The 16100-nt window shown below is 46.4% G+C and overlaps 1 protein-coding gene across 4 annotated transcripts in view; it reads left to right on the forward strand.

The window, feature by feature from the left end:
- The window catches only part of LIMK2 (LIM domain kinase 2), a 49401-nt gene that overhangs the window by 20488 nt on the left and 12813 nt on the right, over positions 1 to 16100 (forward strand). For 3 of the 4 annotated variants that reach the window (XM_081841895.1, XM_081841898.1, XM_081841896.1), the window contains 6 exons: positions 4001 to 4136; positions 7328 to 7437; positions 8114 to 8302; positions 10005 to 10110; positions 12279 to 12475; positions 14791 to 14977. In XM_081841895.1, the coding sequence (XP_081698021.1) occupies positions 4001 to 4136; positions 7328 to 7437; positions 8114 to 8302; positions 10005 to 10110; positions 12279 to 12475; positions 14791 to 14977 (925 nt within the window). The remainder of the gene's footprint in view (positions 1 to 4000; positions 4137 to 7327; positions 7438 to 8113; positions 8303 to 10004; positions 10111 to 12278; positions 12476 to 14790; positions 14978 to 16100) is intronic. The other variant, XM_081841897.1, reaches the window with a different exon arrangement.

The raw sequence follows: 16100 nt of genomic DNA on the forward strand, positions 1-16100 counted from the left end.
AGCTATCATTTCTGAGCCACTCCTCATTCCCATCTGAAATAGGGTCTGCCTTAACATGGTGACTGTCATGATTGTGGAAATACTCACATGGTGTGCTCTGAATGCTTAGGAACAGCCCCATAAAAATAATCCTGCCCAGTCAGTTGAGCATGAGACTCTTACAGGGTTGTGGGTTCAAGCCTTACATTGGGCAAAGGATTCCTGCATTGCAGGGGGTTGGACTAGATGACCCTTGGGATCCCTTCCAGCTCTGTGATTCTATGCAGCGCATAGCTGTGTGTGAAACTAAAGCACTTGTTATTTCTGAGCCAGAATTTCACTCACATTCTGAAGCAGCCTTGGGAATGTGCACTGGGCTTCTGCAGGCCTGGGCGGACTTCTGTGAATTTGCCCTGCCTGGATTTGTTTACCGTGACGTCTCAAGGGACGGGTTTTCTTAACGCGCCTCAGCCCCTCACCTTTCCCCCAGAATTGTGTTGCAGCAGCAGCAGCAGCAGCCCCTTTCAACTTTCCTCAGCTTCCTAGAATTTGTAACGTGCAACCTCTGTAGATAAAGCAGCACTGAAGGGTAACCAGCTTTGGCAAAGCAGATTGCAATGTCTAGAATTTCGCTCAGTGGACAAGAGCTGCTCTGGAACTCCTCCTTTGGCTTCCGGTGTCCTGAGCAACCTTCCCCAACCTGGTGCCCTCCAGGTGTTTTGGGCTACAGTTCCCATCAGCTTAAGCCAGTACAACCGTATTATGGTGGGGCTGATGGGAGTTGTAGTCTGAGCCATCTGAATGGCACTTAGGATGGGCAAAGGCTGAGCAGCCAGACCTGGACTACCACCCCCAGGGTGCTCTGCAGCCAAGAGGATTCCCAATAGTGTGACAACCAGGGGTACCAGCATCAGTGTGGAGGAGAACCTGAAGCACCTTCAGGAGGCTGCTCGGCACCCGGTGCTAGAGCAAGCACCAGCAGCCATAGTGGCCCTGTTGGAGCCCACAAGTGGTAGGGAGAGCCCTGAACGACAGGGCTAGCCAAAACTCACTCTCTCCAGATAGAAATTCAATGCACATACTGAAAAAAGCACCTGTTCAGCCTTGCTAACTGGGGTTGGTGGAAGTAGTTGTCCCACATGACCTTGCTGACTGGGGCTAGTGGCGGGAGTTGTGCAAAACATCTGGAGGGCACCAGGTTGGGGGTGGCTGACCCAGACCTCTAGGACCAGCTTGTCAGCTGCTTTCCCCACTTCTAAGGAAAGGGAGGAGGGTGGGGTGGAGGGATGAGCAGAGTTTATGGTTGCCCGGTCATTGCAGGAAGCGTGTTCCTACTTGGAATGTGACTGATGGCATGTGCGTCACCCCAAACAAGACCTTGCCCAGAGGTCCAGCATCTGAACCTGTAGCTAAATCTTGGAATTTCTGCCGGGGTTCGCTGCATGCTGACGAGCAAATATTTTGGACAAACCATCCAGGCCAGTAGGAATCTTAACTACTTGCTTTCTCTTTCCCCAAGTCTTGCTGTTGTTTTATTTGGTGCAGTGCCAAGAGTAGAGCACCTTGCCTCTCTCAAGAGTGACAGGCACAAAGACCTCAGCTATTTAACAATTCCAGATCCTTTTTGCCGCTGTACAGATAGGCACCTCCTTGCTCATTGGTCCCACTTGCCAGGTCAATCTTATCAACTTAAGTTACAGGCTAGAAGCTGAAGGAGAGGCAAGATTTGATGCTTCCAGGCACGCAGCTGCATGCTGAAGAGGCGGCGTTTCTATAGTAGGGTTAGCTCGCTTATCTGGGTAAAAGTTGGGCAGGGCCCACTGGCTTATGTATAAAAACACCTTAGTAATTACCGGTAGCTAAGCACTCCCTTCCTTATTCAGCTTAGGGGAGGCTGCTTTAAGACCGTAAGCAGCGGCCTGGGAGAATCAGGCCAAAGGAAGACCATATAGTCTAGCATCTTCTTCTCAAAGGGACTAAACACCCCAAAGAACCTAGGAATCTAGATAGATGCCTCTGGCCCTGGAGGTTCCATAAGAAGAGTGTTGGATCAGGCCAAAGGGTGCCCCTCTGTCCGCACAGCAGCCACCCAGATGCCACAGTGGAAAGCCTCCAAGCAGGACCTGAGTGCAGCAGCAAGTTTTTCTCCTGTAGCTTCCAGCAACTAGTATTCAGAGACATACTGCCTCCAGCAGTGAACATCGCATATACAGTGGTACCTCGCAAGACGAATGCCTCGGAAGACGAAAAACTCGCAAAACGAAAGGGTTTCTCGTTTTTTGAGTTGCATCGCAAGACGGATTTCCCTATGGGCTTCCTTCGTAAGACGAAAACGTCTTGCAAGTTTGTTTCCTTTGTCTTGCAAGTTTGTTTCCTTTTTCTTAAAACCGTGCATTCACTTCGAGGAGCAACTCATAGCATGCAGTGTGGTAGCCTTTTTTGAGGTTTTTGAAGACTTTGGTGATTTTTGAAGCTTTTCCAAAGTCTGTGCTTCGCAAGACGAAAAAATCGCAAGACGAAAAAACTCGCGGAATGAATTAATTTCGTCTTGCGAGGCACCACTGTAACCATTGTGGCTGCTGGCTATAGGCATCCTTCTTCATGAAATTTGTCTAGCCCTCTTTTCAAGCCATCTCAGTGGGTGTCCATTTCTACGTCTTGCCGAGAGTAAATTCCAGAGGTGTGAAAATTGCTTTCTTTTTGTATATGCTAAGCAGTGTTCAACAGCCCAGTCATCATTTGGGATCCCCTCTCCTTGTACCACCAGAAAATGAAACACAGTTTGAAGCAATTGTCCTGAAACAGATGGGCAAAGGAAGCTTGCTCTCTCCTGTGAGAAGGACTTGGGGGGTTTTCAAGAGAGTAGTTCAGGCTGCGTACCTGGGAGGTGGTGATATGCAGAGCCTGGTGATGTTGTGTCCATTGTCGGAGAGAGACATGCACCTGCCTTAGAAATAGCATTACAAATCACTGGGCAGATAGTTATAGTCTGACCTGCCTCCTGGCCCTATGGGCTAGGGACCTTGGTTCTGTGTGCATGGACACCTGGCCTTGGTGCTATGTTCATAATGGTCCAAGCATCATGAGTTTTGCAGTGGGAGGGTCAGAGGCCGTCCTCTTGTCCTGGAGAGTGACCACCACCTCAGCATTCAGGCTTCCTTCTCCACGCTGCTTTCTTGCCGGCCTCAGAGGAGTACCTTCTATTCATCCACCCATCCGCAGATCACTTTTGGGACAGCCTTTGTACAACCTGGTGCCCTCCAGCCGCTCTGGACTACAACATCCTCCAGCTCCAGTGTTCCACAGGTCTGAGCCACTCTTCCCATCTGCCCCCGCACCATATGGTCATGCTGGCATTTGGCTCATGGGAGTCGTAGTCCAAAACAGCCAGAGTTCCCCAGGTTGGGTCCGGGAAGTTTGTCTGGAGACTTCTGGCTTCCTTCCAGGCTTTTTATTTCTGTGCTGAGTAGTGTATTAGTGTATAGAGAAAAGGGAAGTCTTACTAAAAAATGGAAAGTTGGTAGAGCTATTGCAAAGTTTAGCTATTATGTTAGGTTTAAAAACAGGTATCTATGTCAGGCAGTAGCCACCCATATTCTTACTGGTATTATCATTAGTTGGTATTAAGTGCTGGACCTGATCAGAGTAGACCCACTGAAGTTAATGGACAGGCTCATTAATTTCAGTGGGTCTGCTCTGGGCAAGCTGAATGCCTCTTAGTATTATTTACTGCATTTATTCATTGCTTACTGCATAGAGCAGTGGTCTCCAAACTTTTTAGGGTTGGAGTTGTTGAGCTTCTTTTAGGATTGAAGTTGTTGAGGTTTTTTAGGATTTTACCCCAGGAAATAAACTGCCATATGGGCTGGATTAAGCTGAACGGTGGGCTGGATTAGGCCCCTGAAATGGATTTTGGACACGCCTAGCGCACCCCAAAGGGACTTCCCTTTACTCCATAGCATGGCAGGTTGCAGGTGGGCAGATGTAGGTCTTACCTCCCGTCCTTTGTTTTGCCTCCTAGTTGCTCCGAGTGCCAGGACCTCCTCACAAACTGGTACTATGAAAAGGATGGGAAACTCTACTGCCACAAGGACTACTGGAGGAAATTTGGCGAGTCTTGCCACGGCTGCTCTCTGCTGATGACTGGGCCAGTCATGGTAAGGATTTGGCATTGTTTCTGCTTCCCATTCTGAGCATCCCCAGAATTTTACGTTGTGAACAACCCCGAGACCTGTGGGTATAGGGCGCTATACAAATAATGACGATGATGATGATGATGATGATGATGATGATGATGATGATGATGCAGGATAGGGAAAACTCAGCATCCGAAGCCACTGCAAACCTCCACTAGTTACTCTGTGTTGGTTTCCTGCTGCTTCAGAGGGTAGGACCCCAAACCAGTGGATTCAAATTACAAGAAAGGAGATTCCAACTAAACATTAGGAAGAACCTGCTGACTGGAAGAGCTGTTCCACAGCAGAACGGACTACCTTGGAAGGCGGTGGGCTTTCCTTCATTAGAGGTTTTCGGTTGGATGACCATCTGCCAGGGATTCCTTAACTGTGATTCCTGTAGTGCAGGGAGTTGGACTAGATGACCCTTGGAGGCCCTTCCAATTCTGTAATACAGTGACTGAGCAAGGTTAGGATCCAAAGCCCTAATGATGACATCAGGCTGTATTCTCCCCCACAAAGTGTGTCTTCTGGGAAGGGCCTGGCAGGAAGGAGCAGCAGCTTTGTTGTGAAATGTTTTGGGACGGAGCACAAGACAAAAGTGTTTCCTGTTGGGCCTCCAGGCTGTGCATGCCATAAGGCACTTCGCCTTTGTTCTTGGGACTCAGGCTCCTGTCTTTGTAATACGATATTGAACCTCTCAACAGGTTTGGCAAATGGAAGATTTTTTCAGTGGGAGGTGTATCCTTTTGCAAAAAAACCCAAAGGAGCATTCTTTTTGCTCCCAAACAGTTCCGTTATTGCTATTGCATTTATATCTCACTCTTCATCCAAGGAGCACAATTGTGGTGACGTACATGGTACTTCCAGGGGGAAGCCATGGCTCAGTGGTAGAGACCCTGCTTTGCATGCAGAAGGTCCCAGGTTCAGTCCCCAGCAGCATCTCTAGGTACAGCTGGGAATGTCCCTTACCTGAAACCCTGGAAAGATGCTGCCTGTCAGTGTAGACAATACTGCGCTAGATGGGCCAAGAATCTGAATCAGTCTAAAACAGCTTCCTATGTCGTGTGATATGGTCAGTTTATTTATTTACACTTACATCCCATCTGCCATGGATGCTTTAGCTGAGATTTCTGCATTGCAGGGGGTTGGACTAGATGAACCTTGGAGTCCCTCCCAAGTGTACGATTCTGTGTTTCTATGTTCCCACAAAGTGATGTACATGGTACTTCCGCTCCTCATTTCATGTACCCAATGCCTTTTGAGGGTAGACTTGAGAAATACAGTGGTACCTTGGGTTAAGTACTTAATTCATTCTGGAGGTCCGTACTTAACCTGAAACTGTTCTTAACCTGAAGCACTACTTTAGCTAATGGGGCCTCCCACTGCTGCCGTGCCGCCGGAGCATGATTTCTGTTCTCATCCTGAAGCAAAGTTCTTAACCCGAGGTACTATTTCTGGGTTAGCGGAGTCTGTAACCTGAAGCGTATGTAACCTGAGGTATCACTGTAGTGACTGGCCCAAGGTCACCCAGTGAGCTTCATGGTTGAGTGGAGATTTGAACCCTGGTCTCCCAGGTCCCAGTCTGACCCTCTAACCACCACTGCAGTATGCTGGTTCTGCATCATCCATTGCTGGCAGAAAGGACACACTTCCTGTCATTCACACTCACCTCTGTGTGTGTGAACATATCTGTGCGCAGGATTGGGCCAGAGTTGTAGAGCATTGCCTCTGGGCTGAATGATGCAGGGGTTGGTGGGAACTGTAGTCCAAAATGGCAGGAGGGCACCAGGTTGAGTGAGTCTGCACTGAAGTGTGGGACTGAGAGCCAGCGTGGTGTAGTGGTTAAAGCATCAGTCTGATTTCATCTTGAGCTCCATGGAGGAAAAGGTAGGATATAAATGCAGTACATTAATATACCGTATTTTTTGCTCTATAAGACTCACTTTTTCCCTCCTAAAAAGTAAGGGGAAATGTGTGTGCGTCTTATGGAGCGAATGCAGGCTGTGCAGCTATCACAGAAGCCAGAACAGCAAGAGGGATTGCTGCTTTCACTGTGCAGCGATCCCTCTTGCTGTTCTGGCTTCTGAGATTCAGAATATTTTTTTTCTTGTTTTCCTCCTCCAAAAACTAGGTGCGTCTTGTGGCCTGGTGCGTCTTATAGAGCGAAAAATACGGTAAATATATAAAATTATTCAGAACAAAGTGAAGGTATCTTTCTTCTCACTGCAGGCGAAACTCTCCATGTCTTGATTTAGAGCTTATTAGGGCCACTAGACTAGACAGCACTTAGCTCTGAATCTGAGATGCTGTAGAAAGTTAAGAAACAGGTCCCCAAATTCATGTTAGGGCTGAAGGTGGAGTCCCGAGTTTTGAAAAGTTGAAGACAACTGCTGTAGGGGAAACTGCAGGCCAGCAGCTCATTTCCCCTAGCAAGAGGCTGTGTTCATATTTTAAAAAATGCTTTTTGAGACCCCTAGTGGATTCTAGGGGAAGCGCAGCCCCAAATACCTGTCCTGTATTCATGTACAGTATATGCTATTACAGTACAATCCCAATTATACACATTTAACTTGTGCCATTTCAACCAGCCTGTCTTCAACCAGGCAGGCTGATTGAAATGGCACAAGTTAAATCCAAGCCAACCAGATGCCCGAGTGGGAAACCCACAAGCAGGCCCTGAGCACAAGAGCCCTCTCTCTTCCTGTGGCTTCCAGTGCTTGGTATTCAGAAGCATTACTGTGGAGGCAGAGCATAGTGGCCACTGACAGCCCTCTCCACCCTGAGTTTGTCTAATCCTCTATTAAATCTATATAGGCTGATGGCCATCATTGGCTCCTGTGGGAGCGAGTTCCACAGCTTAACTATTAAGCCCCCACATGAGACAGGTAACACCCACACTCCTTGCAACATCCTCCTCTTCCTCCCTTCTCTCACATGCTTTTAAGTTAGGCCTGCTTTTCCAGGAGCACCCGAAGCAACAAAATGCCCCTCCAGCCAGCAATTGCAAACCTTGGTTTGACCCTGCGGTGTGCCGTCCCGTTTCAGGAAAAGGGTTGATGTGGCTAATGTACAGTTGAGATTTCTCTCTGGACTCTTCTGGGTCTGAAAGCACCTTTGTTGCTTTGCTTTTGTCTGCTCTCCACCTTGGCTTAAACCTCACTTCTCTGCAGGTGGCTGGTGAATACAAGTACCACCCAGAATGCTTTGCGTGTATGAGCTGCAAGGTGATAATTGAAGATGGCGACACGTATGCATTGGTGCAGCACTCTGCCCTCTACTGGTAAGGGGAAGTTAGACGCCCATATTGCAACTGTGGGGAGCAGGGGGTGGAATGCAGGCAGGGGGGTCCAATGCTTGGACTACTGCAATGCGCTCTATGAAGGTGACCCGGAAACTTCAATTAATCCAGAATGCGGCAGCTAGACTGGTGACTGGGAGTGGCCGCCGGGACCACATGAGAGATCTGCATTGGCTCCCAGTACGTTTCTGAGCACAATTCAAAGTGTTGGTGCTGACCTTTAAAGCCCTAAACGGCCTTGATCCCGTATACCTGAAGGAGCGTCTCCACCCCCATCGTTCAGCCTGGACACTGAGATCCAGCGCCGAGGGCCTTCTGGCGGTTCCCTCATTGTGAGAAGTGAGGTTACAGGGAACCAGACAGAGGGCTTTCTCGGTAGTGATGCCCGCCCTCCCTTCAGATGTGAAGGAAATAAGCAGCTATCTTCTCCTTAAAAGACATCTGAAGGCAGCCCTGTTTAGGGAAGTTTTTAATATTTAATGCTGTATTGTTTTTAACACTTGATTGGAAGTCGCCCAGAGTGGCTGGGGAATAAATAAATTATTATTATTATTATTATTATTATTATTATTATTATTATTATTATTATTTATTGGTGGGGAGAGGGGAGGGATGGATCCGGCAGTTCCAGCATAATGTTCTCCGCTCTTCTGTTTAGTGGCAAATGCCATAACCAGATTGTTCTGACGCCGATGATTGAGAGGTTGTCCACAGAGTTCCTGTGTGAACAGCTGCCCTACACGCTGACCCTCATCTCCATGCCTGCGGCCACTGATGGCAAGCGAGGATTCACGGTGGCTGTCGAAGGTGGCTGCTCAACCTATGCCACTAGCGTCCAAGTAAAAGAGTAGGTATAAATCACTTTGTATACTGCTTAATGCCAAAACACGCTTCTAAGCTAAGTTTAAGTATAAAAGCCAATCACACAAGCATTACAGTATAAACGCTCGTAGATAAAATATGCAGTTAAACAATACAATATTAAATTGCTGTGTTGTTTAATTGCCTATTTTAATTATGGACATTTATACTGTTTGTCCTTCTTAGAGACTCTGGTTGAGAGATCAAAGGGAATGATTGTATCGTATTACTTTAGCTCTTCCTTTTCCCTCTTCGCCATGTTGACATATAAAGGTCTCCCTCAAGGCTGTATATATATCTTTTTAACTTTGGTTTTATATCGTCATGACTCTGCACAATTGGAGTTATCATGTTCCCAAAGATTTAAGAGACTGGTAAATGCACAGTATTTATTGAGAAGATATGTTCCTTTTGACACCTCAAGTGGGCCTGAGAAGATTAAGACAGTCCAGAAAATGGTTTAGTCATTAATAATGTCAAATCTAAAGTTTTTTTAGTCAAGGGGGGAAAACTAAACACGAGTAACTGTTTAATTCTAAAGAGCCAGAGCTGATGAAATCTCCCAGTTACCTTATCATAACCTTCTCAGCCTCAGCACCTTGGACTTTACAAATAAAGAAAAACAGGTAGCCTGCTTTAAATCTTTAAACAGACTGCTGAATTTTTAATAACCAGGGATAGTCATTGTGCCATTTTTTAAAAGCAACAATGAGACTGATATGAATTCTTGCTGTGAAAATTTGGGGCATTGCAGATTTTACTAAAATTGAGAGTTCAGAGCCATTTTGTTTGTGTGTGTGATTTTAGGGGTTTCAAAAATTACCCCAGCTTATTTGATTAGAGCAGAATCAGGCATGGAAACAGTTTCTGGTCTAAATTATGTCAGGGTGATAAATTACTGGTGTAGTAGAAATCAGCTGATGAAAGACAGGTTTCCTGATATGTTTTTAGAGGAACAGAGATCAAGCAATCTAGGAAACCTTTCACTGCAAAACTTTCAGAACTATTATCCAGATAAGAGTTTTGGACGTAGGAATACAAACTGATACAACTGCCCTCACATCCTCAAGAACAGTGAAATGGTTAGCTAGTGTAAAACTTCAGTACCAATTTGAAAAAAATACTTATTTCCTACGACAGTGGAATATCAGAAAGCTTTTTCTCAATTTGAACAAATGGAATGTATGATAGAATGGGGGGAGATCTAATGGCAAACGAGTCCAAGGCAGAAGCTGTGTCTTTGAGGAACCAGCACTGGAGGATGTGACTGATAATAGAGAATAGGGAAGAGCCCACCCAGGGATGACTATAGGCAGACTATAGTCTTGGGTTAGACTAGATGACCCTTGCGGTCCCTTCCAACTCTACAATTCTAGGATTCTATTTCCTTAAATTGTCATGGAGAAATGAAGACATCAGAGTACTAAATGTATCCTGACAATCTTCTAATGTCCCCTCTCTCTATTTTTCTTCTCTTAGTCATGTTTATTTGTTTTATAAGCAAAACTTCGATTATTTTAAGGATAATATGTAATTTATTTGTTAATTTTAACACTGACTACGCACTTTTATGGAAGTTTCACTCTTCCATAGTCTTTGGAGTAGTGCAATTCATGTTGTTACTCCTTGAAGACCCGGAAAAATAAAAATAGTTCTGCTGTCACATGACCCTCCCTCTTTGTTTATAGAGTCAACCGACTGCATATTAGTCCTGATGTCCAGAATGCTATTCACCCTGGAGACAAGATCCTGGAGATCAATGGGACCCCGATTCGCACACTACAAACAGAAGAGGTACAGCCTGGACATATTTTTTAAGTTCACTTCTTGCTCCTGGTGATTTGAGAAATAGAACAGAATGGAGAAGAGAGAATAGCTCAAGGCTGGTGCAAATGCTTTGCATGCAGAAGGGCTCAGGATTGATCCATGGCATTGCTATAAAGATCTCTGCTGGGAACCCTGGAGAGCAGGTATCAGTCGGCCAGCCTTGTGCCCTCCAGGTGTTTTAGACTACAACTCCCATCAGCCCCTGTGTCGTATGGTTGATGGGAGTTGGTGAAGGCTGGAGTAGACAACTCTGCGCTATAGATGGACCAATAGACAGACTTGGGTATAAGGCAGAGTTGTTGTCTTTTCTTAGCCACTTGGGCCTTTAGTCTGGTCCCTCAGTTGTCTTCAATGTATCTCAAGGTGCAAGCAAAGTTCTCACATTTGTGAGTTGTGGGCAATTCCTTCTCTTTTGTATGTGGCATAAATACAAGACCCCTCACTAGAATATGGGCTACTGCAAACAGTTAGAACAACGTAGGTTTTTAAGGTGCCGCAAGATTCTAACAAAATTTATTAGCGCATAATAAGCTTTCGTGGACTAAGGGCAACTTTGTCAGGTACATTATTTGTTTGTTCATTTATTTTGTAATGTTTATACACTGCTCGATTGTAAAAAACAAACCCCAAAGCGATTTACAAAAAAAGATAAAGCAATAAAATTTTTGAGAAGAATTAACAATAATTCAAGACATTCGAAAAGTTAAATTAACAGTAGACTAAAAACAGGTTAAAACTCAAATCAGCTTTCTAAACAACTGGGTAGGCTTGCCTGGACAAAAAATGTTTTTAGCATGTGCCAAAAAGAGTGAAGGCGCCTTCCTGGTGTCAATAGGCAGGGAGTTCCAAAGTGTAGGTGCTGTCATGCCAAAAGATCAAGTTCTTAAAAATGCAGAATTGGTATTATGTGGTGCCCGTAACTGCACAAATTCCAGCTGTTAAAGGATTTACAGGTCAAAACCAGCACTTTGAATTGGGCCCATGAACTAATTGGCAGCCTGTGCAGTCAGGCCAGTATAATATGCTCAAACTGTTTTCCACTGGCGATCAGCCTGGCCGCCAAATTCTGCACCAGCTGAAGTTTCTAAACTTTCTTCAGAGGCAACCCTATGTATAACCTGTTGAAGTAATCTAACCCAGAGGTTGCCAGAACATAGATGACAGAAGTTAGGGTTATCCCTGTCCAAATAGGGTACAGCTAGGCCACCAGCCAAAGCGGATGGAAGGCACTCCATGTCTCTGAGGCCACCTGAACCTCAAGCAACAGCAAGGGTTCCAGAAGTACCCCCAAGCTATGTACTTCAAAGGGAGCATAGCCCTATCAGGAGCAGGCAATATCCAATCCATCCATTCTAGGAAACCACCCTCTAACAGTGCCTGAGTCTTAAACTAGATTGAGCTTCAGTTTGTTGGCTTTCATCCAGTCCGTTAATGAGGCAAGGCAATGGTCCAGCACATCCACTGCCAAATCTTCAGATGTAAAGGAGAAGTACAGCTGTATTTCAGCATATTTCAGGCATATATGCACACATGGTTTGGTGTAGGATTGTAAGCAGTGAGGAGAAGAAATGTAGAGAGTACAGAGACAGCCATAATTACATAATTACCTGTGGACAGTCACAGAAACCTGCGTCCTGATTTGCGGGTGGCGCTGTGGGTTAAACCACAGAGCCTAGGACTTGCCGATCAGAAGGTCAGCAGTTTGAATCCCTGCGACGGGGTGAGCTTCCGTTGCTCGGTCCCTGCTCCTGCCAACCCAGCAGTTCGAAAGCACGTCAAAGTGGAAGTAGATAAATAGGTACCGCTCTGGCGGGAAGGTAAACGGCGTTTCCGTGCGCTGCTCTGGTTCGCCAGAAGCGGCTTAGTCCTGCTGGCCACATGACCCGGAGAGTGCCGCAACCCCAGAGTCGGTCACGACTGGACCTAATTGTCAGGGGTCCCTTTACCTTTACCTTTAAACCTCTTATAGGTTGAATTGAGGCAAAGGTTGAGGTTTTTGTGTGAGCTAAGTTTACCAATGCCAGGATGTCTGTGCTATCAACAACTTTCTGTTTAAATGACCCCTGGAGATGCTCCCTTGGAGGTCTCTCTCGCCTTCACTGTGCAACTTCCTTATTCCTGGTTTCACTTCTCAGGTAGAGGACCTGATTCGCAAGACGAGCCAAACCCTCCAGCTGTTGATCGAGCATGACCCCGTCTCTCAGCGCCTCGACAGACTGCGTCTGGATGCCCGGATGCCCGGGCGCATGAAAAAGCCCTCTTCGCCCTGCCCCATATCAGCTCTGGACCTGAAGGAGAACCTGGAAGGAACGCTGCGGCGTCGCTCCCTCAGGTACCAAGGCCAGGGGAGGCTACCTCCAAAATATTTACTGACTTCCAACTAGCATTTTTTTTTTGGCTATATAGCTTTTCACTTTGCAGGAGGTTGGACTAGAGGAATTTAGGCTGACCCCTCTAACACAGTGCTCCTCTCAACCTGGCACCCTCCAGCGGTTTTGAACTGCAGTATTCTCCACTGGCTGAAGCTGATGGGAGTTGTAGACCAAAACATCTGGAAGATTCCATTTTGGGGAAGGCCTGCTACTCTAATGGGTGTATCCTGCCTCCTGCCTTACTTTCTACTGAGGACTACTAAGAGCCAGTGCAGTGCAAAAGTTGGACTAGAACCTTGGGAGACCAGGGTATGAATCCCTTCTCAACCATGAAGCTCCCTGGGTGACCATGGGCCAGTCATTGCCTCACAGTCCTACCTGCCTTGCAGGGTTGTTGTGGTATCATATGAGGAGAGGGAGAACTATGTACATGTCAGGGACTGGAATGAAGAGGAAGAGGAATGGTGGTGATCACCCCTTCCCTCTTCTCCTTTAGCTGACAGGGAAGAGGGAGGCTGTGTTGAATTGCAGCCAAACGATGAGGGCGCTAACAAATCAGAGACAAGCAAGCAGCCAAGTTATGAGGTGTTAGGAGAAGCAGGGGGAGAGACAGAGGAGCCAGTGGACACTTCATTAGATAGCATACTCAAAATGTTTATTCGGTTTTACGCCCATCGTGAAACACAACAAAACAAAACAAATCAAATAAAACAGCGGACTCGTACAAGCCACAAGTAGTATAACACAGTTCACAACTCACAAGGACAAATATTAGCCATTCATAAGAAAAGTTTAAGATTAAAATTAAAATTAATTTTTTTTTGCACTACACTAAAATCAATATCTGATGTCGTTATAGAAAATTCTTATAACTATCAATAATCAGCTAACATTCCATTCCGTCTCTTGAACGAGAGGACGGCTGTTAGGAATTTAGCAACCTGTAGGGTAATATAAGGATCCACATCTTGAAGAACCCAGGCAAGCTGTAGGTCTACTGGTTTGTCAGCCATTGGCTGGATTATGGAGTTTAGTATACTAGCACGGGCTGAACTGTACAAAGGGCAGATAAACATAACATGATGTAGAGATTGAGATGTTTTCATTTCACAAGCACACATTGAAGGGACTTGGCCCTTAGTGAATCTGTGTCTCAGCACGTTTGTTGGAAAGACATTAAACCTAGCTCTAATGAAGGCATATCGGTGAGACGCGGCCATAAGCGATGTTAAGTAGGACGGAGCGCGGTAGATAGGGGTTATGCCGAAATTTAACGACGAGCAGGCTCCACCACCAGCTACGAAATTTTGGTATAGCTCCGCATCATCCAGCCTTTGATTTATACACCTTTTTGCCACATTTAGATCCAGTTTGAGCAATTCAGTGGGCGAGATCTCATAGGACAGCAATTTGGCATGGATTTTTCCTGACCACAAATTTGTGAAGTCATCATGCCAATTAGATAGCATAGATGATCTGCCATCCCCTAGAACGCGACGTTCATTAAGGGTGCAAGAGCAACGGACACAGAGGCATCTGACCCTGGGGGGGCCATTATAGGGTCAGATGCTGTTGGGAAAGAGGGAGTTGCTCCCTCTGGCTCCTCCGCCTTCCATCATGGCAGAAGGACTGGAATCTTTGTCTTCTGCTGTAATGACTGAATAAATCATAAGAGCCTTCTTATTTCTTCCCTGCTTCTTGAAATCATTGGGGGGAGGGAGAGAATTCCTCAAGCCTGACAGTACATCACATAGAGCTCCTTGGAGAATACAGTGGCTTATAAATGTGATAAATAAGGACAATATTGGATAAGTTTGGTACCTAGACATAAGTCACATGAACTTTGACAAGAGTGCCCCCAGGACAAAAATTCAAGGTTCCTGTATAGATTTACAAAGCCCTGAACAACTTGGGTCCAGGGTACTGTTGTAAACCACTGTGGTACGTTTTTTTATGAAACAGCGATATGTAACTATTTTTTATAATAATAAATGAATAATTTTTTTTTAAGTCCCCCCCTCCTGTGATGACAGCACAGTGCATCCAATCTGATTTGGTTTTGTGTGGAGTACTAAATGCAGCCCTGAATTCGATCACAGTGTGGCTTCTTTTATACTGTTGTTACACATGTTCATTTATTATGGAGCTTGGTCTGGCGAACCTAGGTGTGCTTCGTGTGCATCTCTTCCTCCCATCCCAATGAGCTGGAGAACAGGGAGCCTGCAGCTTGGACTTCCAGCAAAAGATCTAACTTTGGTTGCGTCTTCCACTCCAGGCGAAGCAACAGCATCTCCAAGTCCCCTGGCCCCAGCTCCCCAAAGGAACCGCTCCTCCTCAGCCGGGATATCAGCCGTTCCGAATCGCTCCGCTCATCCACAAGTGGTTCCCAGCAGATCTTCCGCCCCTGTGATCTGATCCACGGTGAGGTTTTGGGAAAAGGCTTCTTCGGCCAGGCTATCAAGGTGAGCAAACTGTCACAGATACTCTCTTACCTTTCTCTCCCAACAGAACCCCCAGGAACGGGGCCTGTCTGCTTCTCATGTTAATGGTGTTTCATTAATCAGGATCGTCATTTGTCCCATCAGGTTTCTCCCAGCAATTGCTTCACTGTTCCTTTTGCTGTCCTTGAAGTTGGTGCAGCTGACACTGAATGGGAAAGGGCCATAGCTCAGTGGTTGTTAGAGCATCTGCTTTGCTTGCAGCAGGTTCCAGGTTCAATCCCCAGCATCTCTAGGTAGGGCTGGGAGAGGCTTCTGCTTGGAGCCCTGAAGCCATTGCTGCCAGTCAGTGTAGACAGTGCTGAAGTAGATGAGCCAATGTCTGACACAGTATAAGGAAACTTCCTACACATCTCTGACTGCAGAGTTTTAAGTTGGCTCTCCCCATCTCCTGATCTGGGGCGCAAGAGCCTGAGTAGCCTGAGTAGCCGTACCTAAGCTTCTTCGGCACCGATGCTCTGTTTGCCAATCATTTCATCTTCTGTCAAAACTTTGTGCTTGAGCCAATTCTCCTATTTAGGAAAAAGGTGGCCCTGTTGGACCACAGCTTCTCAGGCTGAGTTCATCCGTGGCCCTGCTCCATCCTCCAGAACACCTGGAGTTCTGATTTGGGGATAGTCTGTCCTATATTTCGACTCTGGCACAATGTGGAAGCAAGATTCAGCACGGAGAAAAGAAAGTACTAGTTCATGCAGCGCACAATTAACCTGTGGAACTCGCTGCCACAGGAGGCTGTGAAGGATACCAACCAAGATGGCTTTAAAAGATTATTAGGAAAATTCATGTGGACGAGAGCTATCCACGGCTACCAGCCATGACGGCTATGCTCTGCCCTCCACAGCTGGAGGCAGCACTGCTTCTGAATCCCCAATGCTGGGAACCACAGGAGGGGAGGGGGCTCTAGTGATTGTTTCCCTGCTTTTTTTGCCACAGGCATCTGGTTGGCCCCTGTGAGAACAGGGTGCTGGGCTAGATGGGCCATTGGCCTGATCCAGCAAGCTCTTATGAAGGGGCTTCTAACCATGCCCTGTTTTAGCCTGCATCCTTGGGTACATGCCACATTCCAGCTCCTCTTTACCTTTTCTTA

The sequence above is a fragment of the Podarcis erhardii genome (assembly GCF_964252035.2).
Source record: "Podarcis erhardii genome assembly, chromosome: 15".
Lineage (NCBI taxonomy): Eukaryota > Metazoa > Chordata > Lepidosauria > Squamata > Lacertidae > Podarcis > Podarcis erhardii.